This window comes from Tribolium castaneum, chromosome 1, assembly GCF_031307605.1.
Source record: "Tribolium castaneum strain GA2 chromosome 1, icTriCast1.1, whole genome shotgun sequence".
Taxonomy (NCBI): domain Eukaryota; kingdom Metazoa; phylum Arthropoda; class Insecta; order Coleoptera; family Tenebrionidae; genus Tribolium; species Tribolium castaneum.
The window spans coordinates 33901871-33920281 of record NC_087394.1 but is presented as its reverse complement, the minus strand read 5'-3'; the positions used below and the strand labels follow the sequence as shown (position 1 = coordinate 33920281).

General features: G+C 35.7%; 2 protein-coding genes across 9 annotated transcripts in view; one reads left to right on the top strand and one right to left on the bottom strand.

Annotated features, from left to right (window-relative positions):
* Positions 1-18411, bottom strand: part of LOC100141919 (3',5'-cyclic-AMP phosphodiesterase 4A) — a 61876-nt gene that overhangs the window by 9756 nt on the left and 33709 nt on the right. For 5 of the 8 annotated variants that reach the window (XM_015977611.2, XM_015977612.2, XM_015977613.2 and 2 more), the window contains 2 exons: positions 18333-18393; positions 1202-1401 (listed from right to left, as the gene is read on the bottom strand). In XM_015977611.2, coding sequence (XP_015833097.1) covers positions 1202-1401; positions 18333-18393 — 261 coding nt within the window. Of the gene's footprint in view, positions 1-1201; positions 1402-2129; positions 2251-2277; positions 2744-17484; positions 17543-18332; positions 18394-18411 lie in introns of those variants that run through there. The other 3 variants (XM_015977614.2, XM_015977618.2, XM_015977617.2) reach the window with 3 other exon arrangements.
* On the top strand, positions 4899-6886 carry Cyp4h10 (cytochrome P450 monooxigenase CYP4H10). The gene is made up of 6 exons (NM_001114364.1): positions 4899-5082; positions 5186-5383; positions 5430-5615; positions 5662-6264; positions 6318-6497; positions 6640-6886. Exons 1-6 carry the CDS (start codon positions 4932-4934, stop codon positions 6801-6803), a joined length of 1482 nt encoding a protein of 493 aa, NP_001107836.1. The 5' UTR covers positions 4899-4931; the 3' UTR covers positions 6804-6886.

Genomic DNA, 18411 nt, shown 5'->3' with positions numbered 1-18411 from the left:
TGATTATTATCGTTAAATAAAAATACGTTTTGCGCATTTCTTTTGATAAACACATAATTTAAATCATTAAACAGTCGTAATACTACGTGAAAAACAAATAAAAATCGCGCCACATCCAAACGCAGAGCTTTATTTTTCTGTAAGTTCTCTCCAACTGATATAACTTTGACATAACTTTGACTCTCAAGGGGAGATACACGTCCTCTTTGTTATTCTATGTGAAAGATTCTTATTATACATCTCATGCAGAGTCACATTTAACCCGAGTTAAAAATCTCGACTTGAGGACACGGAAATTGGAAATACAATTTTTCGATAAAAATCTGTGATAAATTGAATTTACCTATCAATATGTTAAACAGTGACAACTTCATTTAGAAATATATCATTTATAATTTCATCGCTTTGTTCCAATGCTATTAACCGGAATTTACAATTAATAATATTGATTGTTTCCATTGTTATAACAACGGGAACGCAATTTTTACCTTGTTTACTTAAATTATTTGCCGAATCATGGTTTGGCCTGAATTTGGCAGATTAATCGCACATGATACAAAATATATGGACTGTTCGAAAAACCACGAATGGTTATCCGATTTCATTCCAGTTTTGTTATAATTTTATATCAAAATATGCAATGTAAAATAAGCTTTGTTTAAATTCTGATAATGAAACCCAGACACATTCTAGAAACTGAAGTTTAATAGTGTAGAAAGCCCGTATAAGGTTTGTTTTAAAGGAAATACATTAACAACTTTAGTTTCAGCAGCAACGCTACCATTAATGTGCAAGCCATTTGTTTTCAGCTATTGAGATGATAACAAAACTGTCGACTAGTAGACCCACACGACTCTGTCGAGGAAAGTTTTCTGTGTAATTTTATTTTAATCAGTAATTATTTGGCTCGGGTATTAGGCGTAGTTCCTGGAGCAAAATAATTGTTAATAATTAAATACTATGGTTTCCTCCACGACACCGGTCAGCTTTTTAAGCCACTAATGACGCAAATAAACACGAATTTTAAGATGTTGACTATATTCATAATTTATTAGCTGCCACAAAACAACCAGCATTTTAATTAAAAATCGCACCTCTTTTATTACATCGATGATTTAACTAACTGTGACAAGAGGCCTTGGTGCTTGATGTGCGCAGTTAAAGTAACACCTATTTAAATAAATGCCTAAAATGCACCAACCTGAACTAGTCCATGATGAATGTCATCAAGTATTGCGTGATCTTGTGATAAAGATCGAGTAGCAAGTTTTTTGCGACGTCTTTTGTGCATTGTGAGAAATCTCCCAGAGCAGCCTAGAGAAGGACTAGAACCCATTGCATCTAAAAGTACCCAGTCTTCTTTGGAAAAACACCGCGTCAAAGTTGGAACTTCAACTGGTCCTGCAAGGAAAATAAAACAAATATTACACGTGGACTCTGAACTGATGTAGGTATAACGTGGTTTCATGATTATTCAGTTATCAGTGTCCATAAAAATTAAATTAATGTTTGGAATTGCCACAGGTGAAAGACTTTGACCGGGAAATGTTTGCAAAAATAAATCGCAATTGGTAATTATTTCAAATGTTAATTTCTCATAATAAATAATTATTGTCGCCTTTAATTAGTTAGTGTGCCATAAATTTGCTGAAAATTTGTTACTTTCTGTAAAGTCAAAAAATTAATTGAAGCCAATGTAAATACATTTAGGCACTGTGTTTAGCTTCATTCTTCAATGATTTATCACGTGTAGTGACTTGCGTTTTATAATGTCCTGCTATTTCGAGAAAAATTTCCTTTAATTAAAAGCAATTACCATAAAACTTTTAAATAAAACTGTCAATGCATTCTAATTAGAAAATACAAACAAATAAAAGTATGTGACAACAGACATAATCAACTGGAATTAATCGAGTGACTAATACACGAATAGAAAACCGCATTTCTTCAGTAATTTGGAATGATGCGAACTTTTACTCACTTTCCCAGGCCACGTGTCTTAATAATCTTCGGAACACATCATTTATTGAAAACTTTTTGGAAACACAAACCGATAACAGATCCGCCAACACACTTGTTACTAACCGTAACAACAATCGACAGATCTTTATTTCGTTCACTAAAAATACCTGCTTTCCTGTTTAATTCCGTAGAAACATAATAATGTTAATTCTTTTTCACTTAACTGTCCGCCCTAAGTAATTAGCAGAGCCGGAGATTACCAGCCCATCCACAACCACAGTAAATCTACTCGTATCCGAATGTAATATCGGTTACCTCCTGCTAGAAACAACTGACTCCATATTTAAATTTAGTGAAACCATCACTGTCAATTTTTTCGAATAAGCTCCACCACGTCAAACACAGAGCCCGGTTGGTTTCAACTTTGGTTTAGTCAGTTCTTCTAAAGGCTAATGAATGCGTGTGATAGGTCAAAAGACATTTTTCGAGTGAAAATGTTGAACAAATTCAGAGTTATAAATAGGTAGATATGTGCATTTGCAAAGGAGGAGAGTAGCGTTAGAAGTGGGATTAGGACGTTGACTCGGAGGTCTGTGCAATGTGAAGAAGTGCGCTAAATTTAATTTTTTCTTGGGTAATAATAAGGCACAGGAGCGAGACTCGTTTTAGTTGTTTTGACTCGAGCTGCCTTAATTAGTGGAGAAAACTTACGCTAAATTATCTCGAAAATTCAAGCACACTTGAAGAGATTAATTTGGAACTATGGCAAAAGTTTCCTTTACTTTTTAAAACTGCACTACAATTAATTATGCCAGGCTTTCTCTATCTGGGTCGCTTCATTAGATAACAAAAATTGTAAACTTCATTTAGTTTCAACAATAAATTACATTCACTTTTTATTTCATTTCTTTCTTCTTCTGTTTTTACGGACTAAAAAAATCCTCCTTGTTGTTTTCAATGTCTTGAGCAATTATTGTAAAACCAGAGTGTTTGCAGTCAACCAAGTAATTTTATTGATAATTGCTGACGTCTGTAGCAGTACCTATTTCTGTGCTACTTACCAGAGAAAAAAACATATTGTAGAAAAATTTTTATGAGCAGCGAGGTCAATTTGACAACAATATCAAGTGTATACACTTCTAAATCCGGGCAAATTTATTGCAATTAACTTTTTACGATCAAATAAACCCACCGTGCGATTATGACAGGGTTGTAAAAACTCGTAAAAAGTTGCTTCAAAGTCTTAAATAATTCGGCAAAAAATCGCTAGTGCTTGCACACAATTAACTTTCTTTTATATAAATGTCATCCCAAAAATATTTTTTGTAATGTTATAATCGCAATTAATAATTTTCCTCTGAAGTGGAAATAATTTTTAAAAAATTATCAATTTATTTATTTATTCATTTAGTCCCTAATCTTTTTATTAAATATTTACACAATCAGCTTGTTATTGACGATGATAAAATTCAAAATAATATTTTCGTCTAGGTATAGAGATTTAGTTTTAATATTTTCTGTTTTTTTCTACTATAAAAAAGAAGAAGAGGTTGCAGAAAAATTATTGCCAAATTCCAAATACTTGAGAATTAATATCTGTAGAACCTTATTTTTAAAAAATATTAATCCTTACAAATCCTGCCAATGAAAAATGAAAAAGAACCTTAGTTTTTGTGCTATACAGACTAAGCCTTAGCTTACAAACATAAAATTGGAGAATGATATCACATGGTAAATAACCAATGGCCAAGAAAAATAGTTCTAGTTTAATTTGTTTTTTTTTAATTTGAAATATGTAACTAATGGAAATGCGCAAATGAAACAATGTTGTTCGGGACCTGCCATATTTTTAGGTACTAAAAATTATCATGTTGTTGGTTTAATGAAAAAATAAAAAAGAAAAAAGTTATAATCATAGTGGGCTAAAAAAGCTTTTTTTGTTTGTTCTACAAAAGTTTTCTCTTTTCTAGTAGGCCAAGAATTGTCTGTCAATTTATGTTTCCGGCCCAAGTAAGCTGTTTTCAGCAACTTTTTGCAAAGTTATTTAGTATTTAAGCGAAAAAATTATCTAAAAGAAATCGTTTTATGTAAATTAGTGCATAAACCGTTTTAATTTGAACTAGAATAAAGCTTTCTCCATTGGTTCGATAAGAGCTTGTTGGTTTCAAGCAAGAAATCGCCTGTAAATCGGGGTTTTCGGCAAAAAAAAACTTTTTTTGTCAATTCTTAAAATATTATATGCTTTTAAGTAAAAAACTGTCCAAGACAAACAATTTTATTCCGAACTTTGGACCGTAATTCGCTACACAAAAGTGATATTCCCTTTTTAACTGCCCAAATAATAATAATAATAAAATAATAATAATAATAATAATAATAATAATAATAATAATAATAATAATAATAATAATAATAATAATAATAATAATAATGATGTGAAAATGTGCATAAAAAACACACTAATTCAAAATGTTTCATTTTTTGATTTGTACTATTTTTTCAATAATCTGTCAAGTATTTTTAGGAAATCTTCAATCATTAAAAATTCCGCTGCCGCAAATAATGCTCTAGTTTGGTAGTGTGTAGTTATATTGCCAAGTTGATAAAACAAGTACGTTACAAAGTTACAGACCCATTATCTGATCAACTGGTTCATGACATAACAGCTTTGACCTCTGACTCGTAATGAGTCGCAAATCTAGGGCTCATTACCATGATACAAATGTTTAAACCCAGTAATTTAATGGTTCGCGTGTAGTTTGTGTCCAATGCCACAGTAAAGAAAACAAGCCGACTTGCTTCCGATGCACTGCGCATCTATTGATAGTGTCTATCTTTTACTCGTAAATCAACAACTTTTTCATAATTTGTATTAGTGCGCACGTGACCTTATATATAAACGAATAAACTGCAATTGCTTGTAATAGTTGATCAGTGGTGTTTTATGTCTTCAATCACAAAACTCTGTCATGATTTTGGCAATAGTTATAGCTTTGATAAGTGCACCCTTCATTTGGTGGATGCTCATTTTGTCGAAATATAGGTCCTTAAGCAACGTCCCTGGCCCGAAACCTTCACCTGTCATTGGTAATTCTCTTCATATAGGGTACAGGCCCCAAGGTAAGTCTACAGAAAAGTATCTGTCAGAACTGAACGTCCTTGATATTCAGATTTTTGCATCGGTGCAATTAACTAACTGGAATTTACTTCAATTTATTTTTAGACTTATTCAATAACATTGTGAAATGGGCAAAAGAATACGGCACAGTGTACAAAATATTTGTGGCGAACGACGTACGAGTCCTTATTACAAATCCTGAACTGACTGAACTAGTGCTCAGCTCAAACGTGCACATTACCAAGTCGAACGCTTACGATTTGCTCAAGCCATGGCTAGGAATCGGGTTGTTAATAAGCACAGGTAATTACGCAAAAAAAAATTAAAATGATTTTATGGTCGGATACAGGAAAAAAATGGAAGAGTCGTCGAAAGCTGATAACGCCAACGTTCCACTTTAAAATCCTTGACCAATTCCTGGACGTTTTCAATTCATGTGGGAACGTTCTTGTGCAGAGACTGTCCAGTCAAGTGGGCAAAGATTCCTTCGACGTGTATCCCTTTATAAACCTCTGCTCCTTGGATATAATATGTGGTTAGGCAAATAAAAAACCCGAACAAAGTTTAAAGCCACTTTCCAGAAACCTCAATGGGAGTTAAAATCAAAGCACAGCAGGGAAATAATACAGAATACGTGGAAGCCGTTCGCCGATTCCTCGACATTTTTATCATCCGGACATTTTCGGTTTGGAAGGGAATCGATGCCTTATTTAAATTTTCAAGTGCTTATAGCGTCTACAAACGCTTATTAAAAATTTTACACCAATTCACAATCAACATTATCGTCCAACGTCGTGGGGAAAAAGCGCAGCAAAAAACCCAAAACGTGACGTCCGATGACGGCATCAAACGCAAAGTTGCCCTCCTGGAAATGCTGCTAGAATCCGAAGACAACAACATGCTCTCAAACGAAGACATCAGGGAGGAGATTGACACGTTCATGTTCGAAGGACACGACACCACAACCTCGGGGATCGCCTTCGCCATCCTCTGCCTGGCCGAGAATCCCAAAGTGCAGGAAAAACTCTACGAAGAAGTGGTCGCGGTAATCGACAACATCGAGAATATTACGATGCAACAGCTGCAAGAAATGAAATATCTGGAAATGGTGCTGAAAGAAGCCCAACGGCTGTACCCCTCTGTGCCGGTTATTGAACGCCGGCTGGAAGTTGACTGTAATATAGGTAAACGAGGTGTGAGCACAATTGGTTAGGGGTTCTAATGATTGGATTTGAAGGCGGGTATGACTTTCCCAAAGATACGTTTCTCTCGCTGTTCATCTACGGAATGCATCACAACGAAAAATATTTCCCTGAACCGGAGAAATTCGATCCTAATAGATATCTGCCCGAAAACCAGGCAAAGAGGCACAATTATGCCTATGTGCCGTTCAGTGCCGGCCCACGTAATTGCATTGGTGAGTACAAACCATTTATATTAATTACAGCCCACGTCTGTTTTTAATTGTTTAAAGAAGCGACTATTAATTAAAGTTGTTGTGACATAGTAATTAGCGTATCAGGAATAATTCCTATTTACGTTGATTCTGTTTATTTCAGGCCAAAAATTCGCAATGCTTGAAATGAAAACAACCATCGCCAAAATCGTGAAACACTTCAAAATACTGCCAGTGCCTGATTACAAGCCAGATTTGGGAATAGCCGCTATTTTGAAGTCTTATAACGGGGTTTGTGTGCGACTCCAGCATAGGCATGGGAACTAAACAGTAATAATTGTAATAATTATTAGGTTAAGAACACAAAAGGAGTGTGTCAATGTCATTACGTTCAATAAATGTTTTTTACTTGATGATCATTTACTTATGCAAACTTTGGAATCTAGGTTTATGTGCGTTATTTACCGTAAGTATGGAATCCTTATCTTGCAAAATATTAACTATGATTGCGTTTTTATCTGTGCATCAATCTGCGAAAATATTACGATCTGGAAAGTGTATTAAATTTCCTTGTTACTACAAACTCATAATTTAATACAAATGAAAAAAATGTCCTTACAAGATCCAAAAAAATCAATTTTGAGTGCAATAATTTAATGGGTAAAAGTGGAAACAAACGTACAAAATTTTCGTTTTATCGCACTTTTTCTAATACGAAAAAATAATTGAAAAAACCTGAAACCCACTATGCGAAAAGTGCAGATTCATATAGTAGAGTACTGTTTTAATCTCAATAACAGTGGGGCGTGCAAAATTATCGTCAAGCAAAGAGGGTTTCATCTTCAATAATTTTACATGTATGGGGAAGTAAAAAACAGTATTATACACACAGAGGGAGGATTTGCTACCGGTTAATGTTTGAATAAAAAGTGTTCAACAATAATAGCTCTAATAGTGGTGATTTTACTTTTTTCCCCATTTGTTAAAATGTAGAACTATTGATATTACGAATATTATGAATTGTTTTTAGAATTATTTGTTAATTTCGCTAAGTTTTGCGGCAAAATATCTGGTTTAAAATTTAAATAGCGAGCGATTTGGCAGAGTATTTTGGGTTCGACTGTGCATATCACAGTACTTATGATCTTATTAGTGCATGGCTTGGCACAGGATTATTGATAAGCACCGGTATGTTCCTAAAATAGAAATACAAAGAGTGCCGACCAATTTATTTCTGGGAAAAAATGGAAAACTCGCCGGAAAATGATTACACCAACTTTTCACTTTAAGATCCTCGATCAATTTATTGAAGTTTTCAATTCATGTGGGAACGTTCTTGTTGAAAAATTATCCAGCCATGTGGGAAAAGAATCGGTTGATGTTTACCCTTTTATAAATCTGTGTTCTCCGGTCAGTAACAAAATCGAACCGGCAAAAATTTTCACGACATTTTAAAAATTTTGAAAAACGTTTCCTCGTTTCACAAAAATATTCAACAAAGCGCAACGGAATTAAACGAAAAGTTGCTTCAATATGTTACTCGAATCTGAACATAATAACGTTTTATCAAACGAAGATATCCGAGAGGAGATCGACAATTTTATGATCAGGGGACATGACATGACACAACGGCGTTTGGAATAGCTTTCGCGATTTTAGCACTTGCTGATAACCCAAAGTGCAAGACAAAGTTTATGGCGAGATTTTATCAGTAATCGGAGATTACGAAGACGTAACAATGCAGTAACTTCAAGACAGCCGATATTTAGAAATGGTAATCAAAGAAGCGCCTCTGATCGACTTACAATTTAGGAGACCTTATCAAGTACACCTAACAAGGCGGATATGATTTTCCCAAAGATACAGCCTTTAGCACATTTCCCTAATCCCGAAAAATTCGATCCTAACATATTTTTACCAGAAAATCAGTCACTTTTTATTATTTAAATTAAATGCACTTAGAAATTTGCAAAAAAATGTGACAAGTGCAAGCAATAAAATGTCCGTTTTTGTATTAGTCCATAAATGTAATAAAATACAAATGTTTATGTGATAAAACGAGAGAGCAATTAATTAACTAATGGTTTTTGCCATACATTCATTCATTCTGCTCTATCGTTAAAAACTGCTGATAAAAATGAAAAATCACGAAATATTAAATATTATTACATCATAAAGTACGGAAATAAAATTGTGTCCTTTAATTAAGACCAATAACGATTTCAATTGAAAATTTATCTTTATAAAGCTATCAATAATAATTAATAACATAAACAAATGCAATAACTACAAACGTTTTAAGAATAGTCCACATTTAACAGTCATATAGTATGTTTGTTGTGGCGTTCTTTGTTACTCTAACTGTAATATTATGTACCCCTTTAATTTGGTGGTACCTTACTTTGGCAAAGTATAGTAGTTTGAAGAAAGTACCAGGGCCTCCACCATTGCCTGTGATCGGGAACAGTAATGTAATTGGTAAAACAACCGTTGGTAAGTGAGTTGAAACTTTTGTGTTTATTTATTATTTTTTATTTTACACGTGGAGTATGACTTTTGAAAATGCAGAGATAAAATTTTGTTGGTCATTATTAGTTGGATAATTTAAAGAAATAAGTGTATTAAACTCTCTGACCTTTGGATGCTTAAATAAACAGAAAACTAACAATTATTTTAACTATACAGAGTGACTAGAGACTAGAAATCATTAAATATGGATAATAGAATCGTAACTTATCACTTATATTGCTTACGAATACATAAATACAAAAAAAAAACACTCCAAGTTTTAAGAGCAATGAAATAAAAAAAATAGTTGATCAAAAAAACGGGGAGCCCAAGGCAAACAAAAAATCACAGCATTAAACTTCCAGTAGCAAGAAAAAATTAAACATTTTTAACGAAATATAATGTAATAATATTGTTTTAATTATTAGGAATTTGATGCTTAACGTTCCAGCCTTTCCTCCCAAAATTATTGAAATAGTTGAATTTAAATTTTTACACATTTTTGCACTAAATTTTTGAGTGGGTACAAAAAATTGAATTATTTTATCACGTTAGGCCTCCTGATATTTACTTTATGCAACCCATAATCCTCGTGAGTAACATGCGTGTCTACGTTATCAGAACATTTCAAACCACTGGCACTGACTGCCTTCAACGAAATATTTAATTTTTTAGATCTATTGCATTCATTTATGAATTTGCAAGACAAATATGGTACAGTGGTAAAAGTTTGGTTGGGGCCCAGATTACATTTACTGATCACTAAACCAGAAATGGTTGAATTTTTTCTAAACTCTACCGTACATTTAAATAAATCAGATGGATACGACCTTTTTAAACCATGGCTTGGGGACGGCTTACTTGTAAGCACCGGTAGGTCAATGAAACAATTTTTAATAATTTTTATTTAAAATCAAATCTATAGGATCTAAATGGAAAACGCGCCGAAAACTCATAACTCCAACCTTCCACTTTAAAATTTTAGAAAACTTTCTGGAAACCTCGTTTAATAAACAAATAAACATCCTCTTGGACGTCCTACTAAAGGAAGCCTCTCAAACAGACAAATCTATAGAAATTCACTCGTTAATTAACTTGTGTTCTTTAGACATCATTTGCGGTGAGTTTTCTCCAATGAATCAAGGTGCTAATAATTAAATATTTCCAGAGACGGCTTTCGGAACCGAATTAAATGCGCAAGCAAAATGCAACCCCAAATACGTGGAGGCCGTAACCGGATTTCTTGAAATTTTTACCTTGAGATTTTTTTCTGCCTGGTTGCGACACCCTCTAATATTCCGACTGTCCGACAAATACGCAAAATATATGGAATATTTGAAAATCTTGCACGATTTCACAAACACAATTATTAAACGGAGGAAAGAGGAATTCAAACTGTTGCAAGATAATGCGAAAATAAGCGAGGAGGGAATTAAGCGGCGAGCTGCTCTTCTAGACATGTTATTGGAGGTTTCAGACAATGGGAAAAATTTAACTGACGAAGACATCCGCGAGGAAGTGGATACATTTATGTTTGAAGTAAGTCCGGTATTAATAAAATTTAAATTAATTGTTTCTGTGAATAAGGGACATGACACAACCACCACTTCCATCTGCTTTGTCTTATACGCGATCGCTCAGAACCCAGATGTTCAAAAAAAAATTTACGACGAGTTAGTCTCAGTCCTCGGCCCCGACTGTAAAAAAGAAATCACCTTTAGTGACATCCAGGAGCTGAAATATTTAGATGTTGTGATCAAGGAAGCCCATCGGTTGTACCCTCCTGTCCCTTTAATCGAGAGAAGTTTAGAAGAGGATTGCACAATTGGTACGAAAAAATCACTCACACAGTTCCACTAATTACATTATAGATGGACTAACAATTCCCAAAAACACAAACATTTCCATATTTTTGTACGGAATGAATTACAATAAAGACGTTTATCCTGAACCACACGTCTTTGACCCTGACCGATTCCTGCCCGAAAAACAGGGAGAAAGACACACGTTCGCCTACGTCCCTTTCAGTGCAGGGCCCAGAAATTGCATCGGTAAGTAACAAAGAACATAACCCGAATTTAATCAAATTTCAGGACAAAAATTTGCACTCCTTGAACTCAAAACCACAATTGCTAAACTACTGAGGTGTTTCGAGATCTCACCAGACCCCAAAAATCCACCACAAGTGGGAATGTGCTCCGTTTTGAAGTCGAGAAATGGGATACACATGTTTTTGAAGAAGAAAAATTAGGGCAAATGTATGTTTGTGCTCAATAAACCATAAATACTAGTTTTTCATTTTTTTTTTCAATTTACCTACCAAGAGATAATTTATAATGATTTTAACTAATTGTTAAACCATTTATTTGCTTTAAAATATCGTCAAGTGAATATAAATTAAGCCCAAACAACTTTTGGTTTGTTTGAGGCAAAATTATCCCAATAAAACCTGGGAAACTTAAGCGATCAAATGGTAAACGTTTTAATAAATATTTAAAGTCTTATAAAAGGAGGGATACTAAGGTTTTGGGTTAAAAATATGGTAGCCGATTATTGCTGGTTATAATAAGAAAAACTGACACTAATCCGTGCAAAAAAAACAGCTTGTCATTTTTTACTTTTCAAAAATTTTTAATCAATCTTTTTTGTGGTGTTTTTGGCACTCGTTATTGACGTGATTAAAAAATTACTAAATATTTTATTGGCTTTAAAATACCGTCACGTGAATGTAAATTAAGCCCAAACGACTTTTTCTATGTTTGTGTTTAAATTATCCCAACAAAACTTGGGAAGCTTAAGCGATAAACATTGTGAATGTTTCCATCAAGATTTAAAGTCGTATGAAGAGAGGTATTAAGGTTTTTCGGTTACTACTAGTCTACATTAAGTAAATTGAGCCTGATAATTGAAAAAAGAAGCAATTTGTTACATTTTTTATTTATACAATGTGTTCAAAAATTGTTTTCATCAAATCACCTATGAAATTTGAACATAATGTGCCGCTTAATTTAAATTGTGAATACCGTCAAAGTGACAGATCCGTCAAAATAATGCAAAAAGGCTTCGAATCTAAAAACGAAAAAAAACAGAACAACGAAAATCACAAAAAAATAAGACCCAAATGAAGACAAACCCTATACTTGAACCTGTTGGGAATTACATTGTATTCAGACGCGAATTTGTGCCCTGCGAGTGCTTGTTGTTAGTGCGCATGTTCGGCTTCAGATGAAGATGAAGGATCCTCGAGAGAGAGTAAGAGTTGATGTGCAGTCGCCGACGTATAGACTCGCAACTCTCGGTTATTGTTTCCAATTCTTTCCTGCCCGTTCCATTAATATATTAACCGTATTATCAACCGTGTTTCAATACTACCTACCACTGCTCGACCACCACCACAACAGGTTATGGGCCCAGGTCGCAAGGGTAGTTTTAGTTCAGTTTTGTCTACAGTAACGTTCGAGTGAAACACGCGTTCGGGCGATTAAAAACTGGTTCGTGCGGTCAAAACCAGTGTGTCGGGTGATTCACAGACAAAAACGAGTGTCGTGAAAACAAGAATGGCAGACGGAATAAATTTGTCAGCAATAAACAAATTCGACGGAAACAACTACAAGCAGTGGCGGTTCCAGCTAAAATGCGCCCTAAAGGCAAAGGGGGTGTATTCAATAGCAATAGGCGAAATAGAGAAACCGTCAGCGAATAGGGTTGAAGAACTCAACACCTGGAACAAAAAGGACGCCATAGCAATGTGCGTAATAACATCTACGATGGAATTGTCTCAAATAACGATGATAGAAAGCTGCGATACGGCTAAAGAAATTCTCGACAAGTTGGATGCGATCTACGATATAAAGACGGAGACAAACAAGATGCTTATACACGAGGAGTTTCATCAGTACAAAATGTGTTTAAATGATTCCATTGCACAACACATTTCAAAAGTCGAGAATCTGGCAAGACGAATAAGAGAATCTGGCGACAATATAAGCGAAGTGGCCATAATTACAAAAATTCTTGGTACGCTGCCGGCGAAATACCGCAATTTTAGACAGGCATGGTTGTCTTTAGCGGAAGACAAACAAACACTTAGCAACCTGACATCAAGACTCATCGACGAAGAGCGTAATTTAACAACTGTGGAAACAACAGAAAACGCGTTGGTCACCACTACACGTGTCGTACCAAACAAGAAAACGATAAGAGGAAAACCACGCATTACGTGCTACAATTGTAATAAAAAAGGGCATATTTCAAGAGAGTGTCGTGCCCCACGAAAAACCCATGTGACTCAAGGTCACAGTGGAGCATTCTTAATCGAAGATGTCAACGAAATTGCTACCAAAATCCAAGAAGATGAAGCATGGATCCTGGACAGCGGCGCCTCGGCGCATATGACGTCACGACGCGACATGTTTTCAACAATACAAGAGGTCGATGAGTTCAGTGTGAAACTTGGCAATGGCAGCGAACTAAAAGTAAAAGGAAAGGGTACGATTGAAATCGAATGCTGGCTAGAAAACGAATGGATTAAAAACAAAATGACAGATGTTTGGTATATTCCAAATCTAAAGAGAAACCTCTTCTCGGAGGGTCAAATTACGAAAAAGGGAATGACAATTACAAAAGAGAATAACAAAGCCAAAATAGTTTGTGATGGTGTCGTAAAAGCCTGTGCAGTTCGGCAGTCAAATAATATTTATAAATTACTGATACGTTGTACAACAAAAACAAGCGAGGTTAATTTGACAGCGACAAGAAGTCTACAAACTTGGCATCAGCGCTTAGGACACATCAATATGAAAACAATCCAGGAGATGGCGAAGAGAGGCTTAATCGACGCACATGGAACAACTGATGACGAGGTCAATCAAATTTGCGAGGGTTGTCGGTATGGTAAGCAACACAAAATGCCATATCATAAAATCGAGAAAAGAAATTACAAAGCCGGTGAATTAATTCACACAGACGTGTGTGGTCCAATGTCAGTAGATTCCGTCGGCGGATGTCGATTCTTTATACTTTTCAAAGACGATTCGACGAATTTTAGAACCGTTTATTTCGTAAAACATAAATCAGATGCTCTCGATTGTTTCAAACAGTTCTATTATATGTGCAAAAATAAATTTGGTCACCCAATTAAAACCTTGCGTGCGGACAATGGCGGGGAATACGTGAATCAGGAATTTCATAAGTTCTTAAAAGATAGAGGCATAATTCTCGAAACCTGCGCCCCATATTGTCACGAACAAAACGGAAAAGCTGAACGCGAAAATCGGACTCTAGTTGAAAGCGCCCGATCTATGATCTTTACGAAGAATTTACCATTATATTTGTGGGCGGAAGCCGTAAACACGGCGGCATATATTTTGAATCGAACGACAAATTCGATCAACCAAGAAGTGACGCCATACGAACTTTGGACAAACAAGACACCTGATCTAAAACACATAAGAATCTTTGGTTCTGACGCGTACATGCACATACCTGATAACTTAAGAAAGAAATTAGAGCCGAAAAGCAAGAAACTGATCCTTGTAGGGTATGATAATGACTCGACAAATTACAGACTGTTTGATCGAGCAACTCGAAAGATTAAAATCGCTAGAAATGTAACATTCGGCGAAGATAATGAACTGACTTTACCCAGAGCAAATAAGATTGTAATCACGGATGAAATTCACGACGATGAAAGAAATTTAGAGCATAATAACCAAAACGATCAAACTAAAGAACCCGAGGAAGAACCCGTACCAGAAACTGAAGATCGAAGAGGGTATAATCTGAGACCACGTGAAATTTTAAAAACACCAAACAATCTTGATGATTATGTGATAAACATAGTTGAGGGCGATACCCCAAATACATATGACGAAGCAATCACCAGTAGCGAATCCGAAGAGTGGAGAAATGCAATACAGGAGGAACTGGACGCTTTGAAGAAGAACGATACTTGGAATCTTGTCAACCTACCAGTTGATAAAAAGGCAATTGGATCTAAGTGGGTGTTCAAAATTAAAAGATCCCCCAATAATAAAAATATTCGTTATAAGGCACGATTATGTGCAAAAGGTTTTGCCCAGACCGAAGGCGTAGATTATAACGAAACGTATGCACCGACAACTCGATACGACACGATAAGAATTCTTTTGGCCGTCGCCGCAAGAGAAAATTATCAGATGATACAGTTCGACGTCAAAACAGCATTCCTTCACGGAGAATTAGAAGAAAACATTTACATGCAACCTCCTCCCGGGTTATCTGTGCCACCTAATTCTGTGTTAAAATTAAAAAAGTCATTGTACGGACTTAAGCAATCACCTCGCTGCTGGAACAGGAAATTCAACGAGTTCCTCGAACTTTTCGGACTTAAACAATGTGAAAGTGATAAATGTGTTTACACAGGAAAATTCAACGAACAATTAATGATCCTTCTACTGTATGTAGATGATGGTCTAATTTTGGCAAAGGACATGGACACTCTACACAAAATGGGCAACAAATTAAAAAGTGCGTTCGAAGTGACCATTTGTGAACCAGAATATTTTGTGGGACTGGAAATTAAAAGACAGAGTGATCCTAAAGTTGGTAAGAATTCGATCTTCATACATTTATCGAACTTTATCGATCGTATTATTGACCGTTTTAATATGAACGATGCGAGAACATGTAATACACCAGCTGATCCAAACGCGATATTGTCGCAATCCGATCCAAACGAACCCAAGAACAATGACGTGCTATTTCCTTACCGAGAAGCAATTGGATGTTTAATGTTCGCCGCAATTTCCGCGCGTCCCGATATTATGTACGCGGTAAATGTAGTGAGTCGTTACCAAAACAATCCAACAATCGCTCACGTAAACGCCGTGAAACGGATCTTCAAATATTTAAAAGGGACTAAGGAGCTGGGAATCCTCTACAACAACTCCGGTAAACTCATCGGATACTCGGATGCCGATTATGCGAACGACATCGATTCCAGGAAGTCGACAAGCGGCTTCGTTTTCAAACTGGGAGACGGCGCCATCACCTGGTGTAGCCGTCGTCAAAGGTGCATCTCCCTATCTACAACGGAGGCCGAGTACGTGGCAGCTTCGGAAGCTACCAAGGAAGCAGTGTGGATAAGTGGCCTCTTAAGTGAAGTGGGTGAAAAGTGCGGTGGTGTCGCTTTGTGCGTTGACAACCAATCAGCGATTAAGCTTGTTAAAAATCCAATGTTTCATAAACGCACTAAGCATATCGATGTCCGATATCACTTTGTACGTGAGAAATATGAAAATGGAGATATTGTCTTGAAATATGTACCATCGACTGAACAAGTCGCCGATGTGTTTACTAAAGCATTATGTTATGCGAAATTTAATGTTTTTGTTTTGAATTTGGGAATGTTGTTCATTAGTCCCACTGTGTAATTTTTGTTTGTTTGCTTCTTGTATTTTGTTCTGATGTACTCTAATTAACGTAAGTTGTTTAAAAAAATTGTAACAAATTCCGGCAGAATACGGGGGAGTGTTGGGAATTACATTGTATTCAGACGCGAATTTGTGCCCTGCGAGTGCTTGTTGTTAGTGCGCATGTTCGGCTTCAGATGAAGATGAAGGATCCTCGAGAGAGAGTAAGAGTTGATGTGCAGTCGCCGACGTATAGACTCGCAACTCTCGGTTATTGTTTCCAATTCTTTCCTGCCCGTTCCATTAATATATTAACCGTATTATCAACCGTGTTTCAATACTACCTACCACTGCTCGACCACCACCACAACAGAACCAACTTTGCCGAAAAATGCAAAAAAATAAGTAAAAAACTAATTCAAAGTTTTGACAAAGATGACAATAGTCAGACTACAATAGTCATTTGAACGAAGCGGCACATGGAATTTAAATTCCATAGTCAACTTGATTAACAACCATTTTTAAACACATTGTAATAATTTAAAAAACTTGACGCCCTATTTTTTTCGACTTAAAACTATTATTAAATATTGATGTAAAAAACTTCGCTAACGTTATTTATTCTTTAAAAAGAAAAAATATTCAACGTTTTGGCTCGAAAACGTATTTAAACTCTCGAAAAAGTGTAATACTATTTTTGTACTAATTTTGAATAAAATCTTGCGGTATATAAACGCGTGATAAAGGCAAAAATAACCCAATTTTCAAATCGTTCGTTTGACTAAATGCTTGATGTCGGTTAGACGATGGTCTCTGCATGCTTACATGATGGGAATATGCATGGGTTTGGAATAAAACGCGTTTAATCACATTTTTTTCATTTGATATTGTTGTCAAATTCTGCATCCCATAAACCTGACACGTTGATAATAGTAATCTACGTAAGTATCGTTTAACAAAGTTATGTAATAAGCCATGAATACGATCGCATCTAGTGATAAGAGATAAGAAAGTTCAAAGCGACCCTGCATTCTTACGACTATCAAAAGCTCGTTAAAAATAATCAATGTCTGAATAAAAATGCATTGGAAGCTTTGAGCATGACGTACCTGATCCAGGATAATTGATGCAACCGTTGTTAAATGCGCACATTGCAGTCACTTATTATTAAATGCTAAGCAAATAATTGATTTAGAATTGTGGAGTTTTGAGCGATTGTCATCTTCAGTATGCCGCAAAATTCCCATCATCTGCACTTCATTATCTGCACATGTGTGTATTTGCCTAGTAATAATCCCTGTTATAAGATAACGCATCAATTATCAACCCCAGTTACAACCGCTGATAGCGGTTATCTTTGCTCATTACTACATTTCTGTGTCAGCCTGAAAAAGTAACGAGTAGGTTTCGATAATTGAATTATGTCCCGAGAACGTTTTCGTCCAAGCATTTGCATTTCCAGTTTCAATCTTACAGTCGTTCGATTGAAATTTCTTACAATTGAATTTACCAGCATAAAGACGTAAAATAAACTAGCAGCTTCCAAGTTCAGCTGAGTCTATGGCCCGGATTAAAGGATTCGATACACGAAGTCATTACACAAGAATCGTCTCGAGAGGGAAATGAACTTAACCATAAACACTTTGCCCAGTGACAGTAATAAAGCTATCGATCCAACAACCGAAAGATGTTCGGTCGGTGCCTCTTTTCTCCTATATTTCGCGGCCTTGTTCTGCCTCTTGCAAATAAGGCAATCACTACGGAGCTTGATCGAAGCACGAAAGGATGTTGGACACAATTTCAGGGATTGGCTTCACACTTAGCTCGCGAAAAAGCTTTTAAAAGACACAAATTGAAACAGGTTGGAGGAGGCGCCTTTGACGCACATGATGCATTTTCAAAAAAGTTATAACTTTACCTGTATGAATGAGAACCAAACATTCGAAAAAATACTCACCCACCATCTTGATGTACATTGCGTTTTGGTCATTAATGTTGATCGAAACTCCCTCAGTTTTCTGAAAACGAAAAAAACG

Coding starts and splice junctions, on each gene's coding strand:
- Cyp4h10 (NM_001114364.1), top strand. CDS start 4,932: ATGATTTTGGCAATAGTTATAGCTTTGATAAGTGCACCCTTCATTTGG. Junction 5,083..5,185: donor TATAGGGTACAGGCCCCAAG/GTAAGTCTACAG, acceptor ATTTATTTTTAG/ACTTATTCAATAACATTGTG. Junction 5,384..5,429: donor CGGGTTGTTAATAAGCACAG/GTAATTACGCAA, acceptor GGTCGGATACAG/GAAAAAAATGGAAGAGTCGT.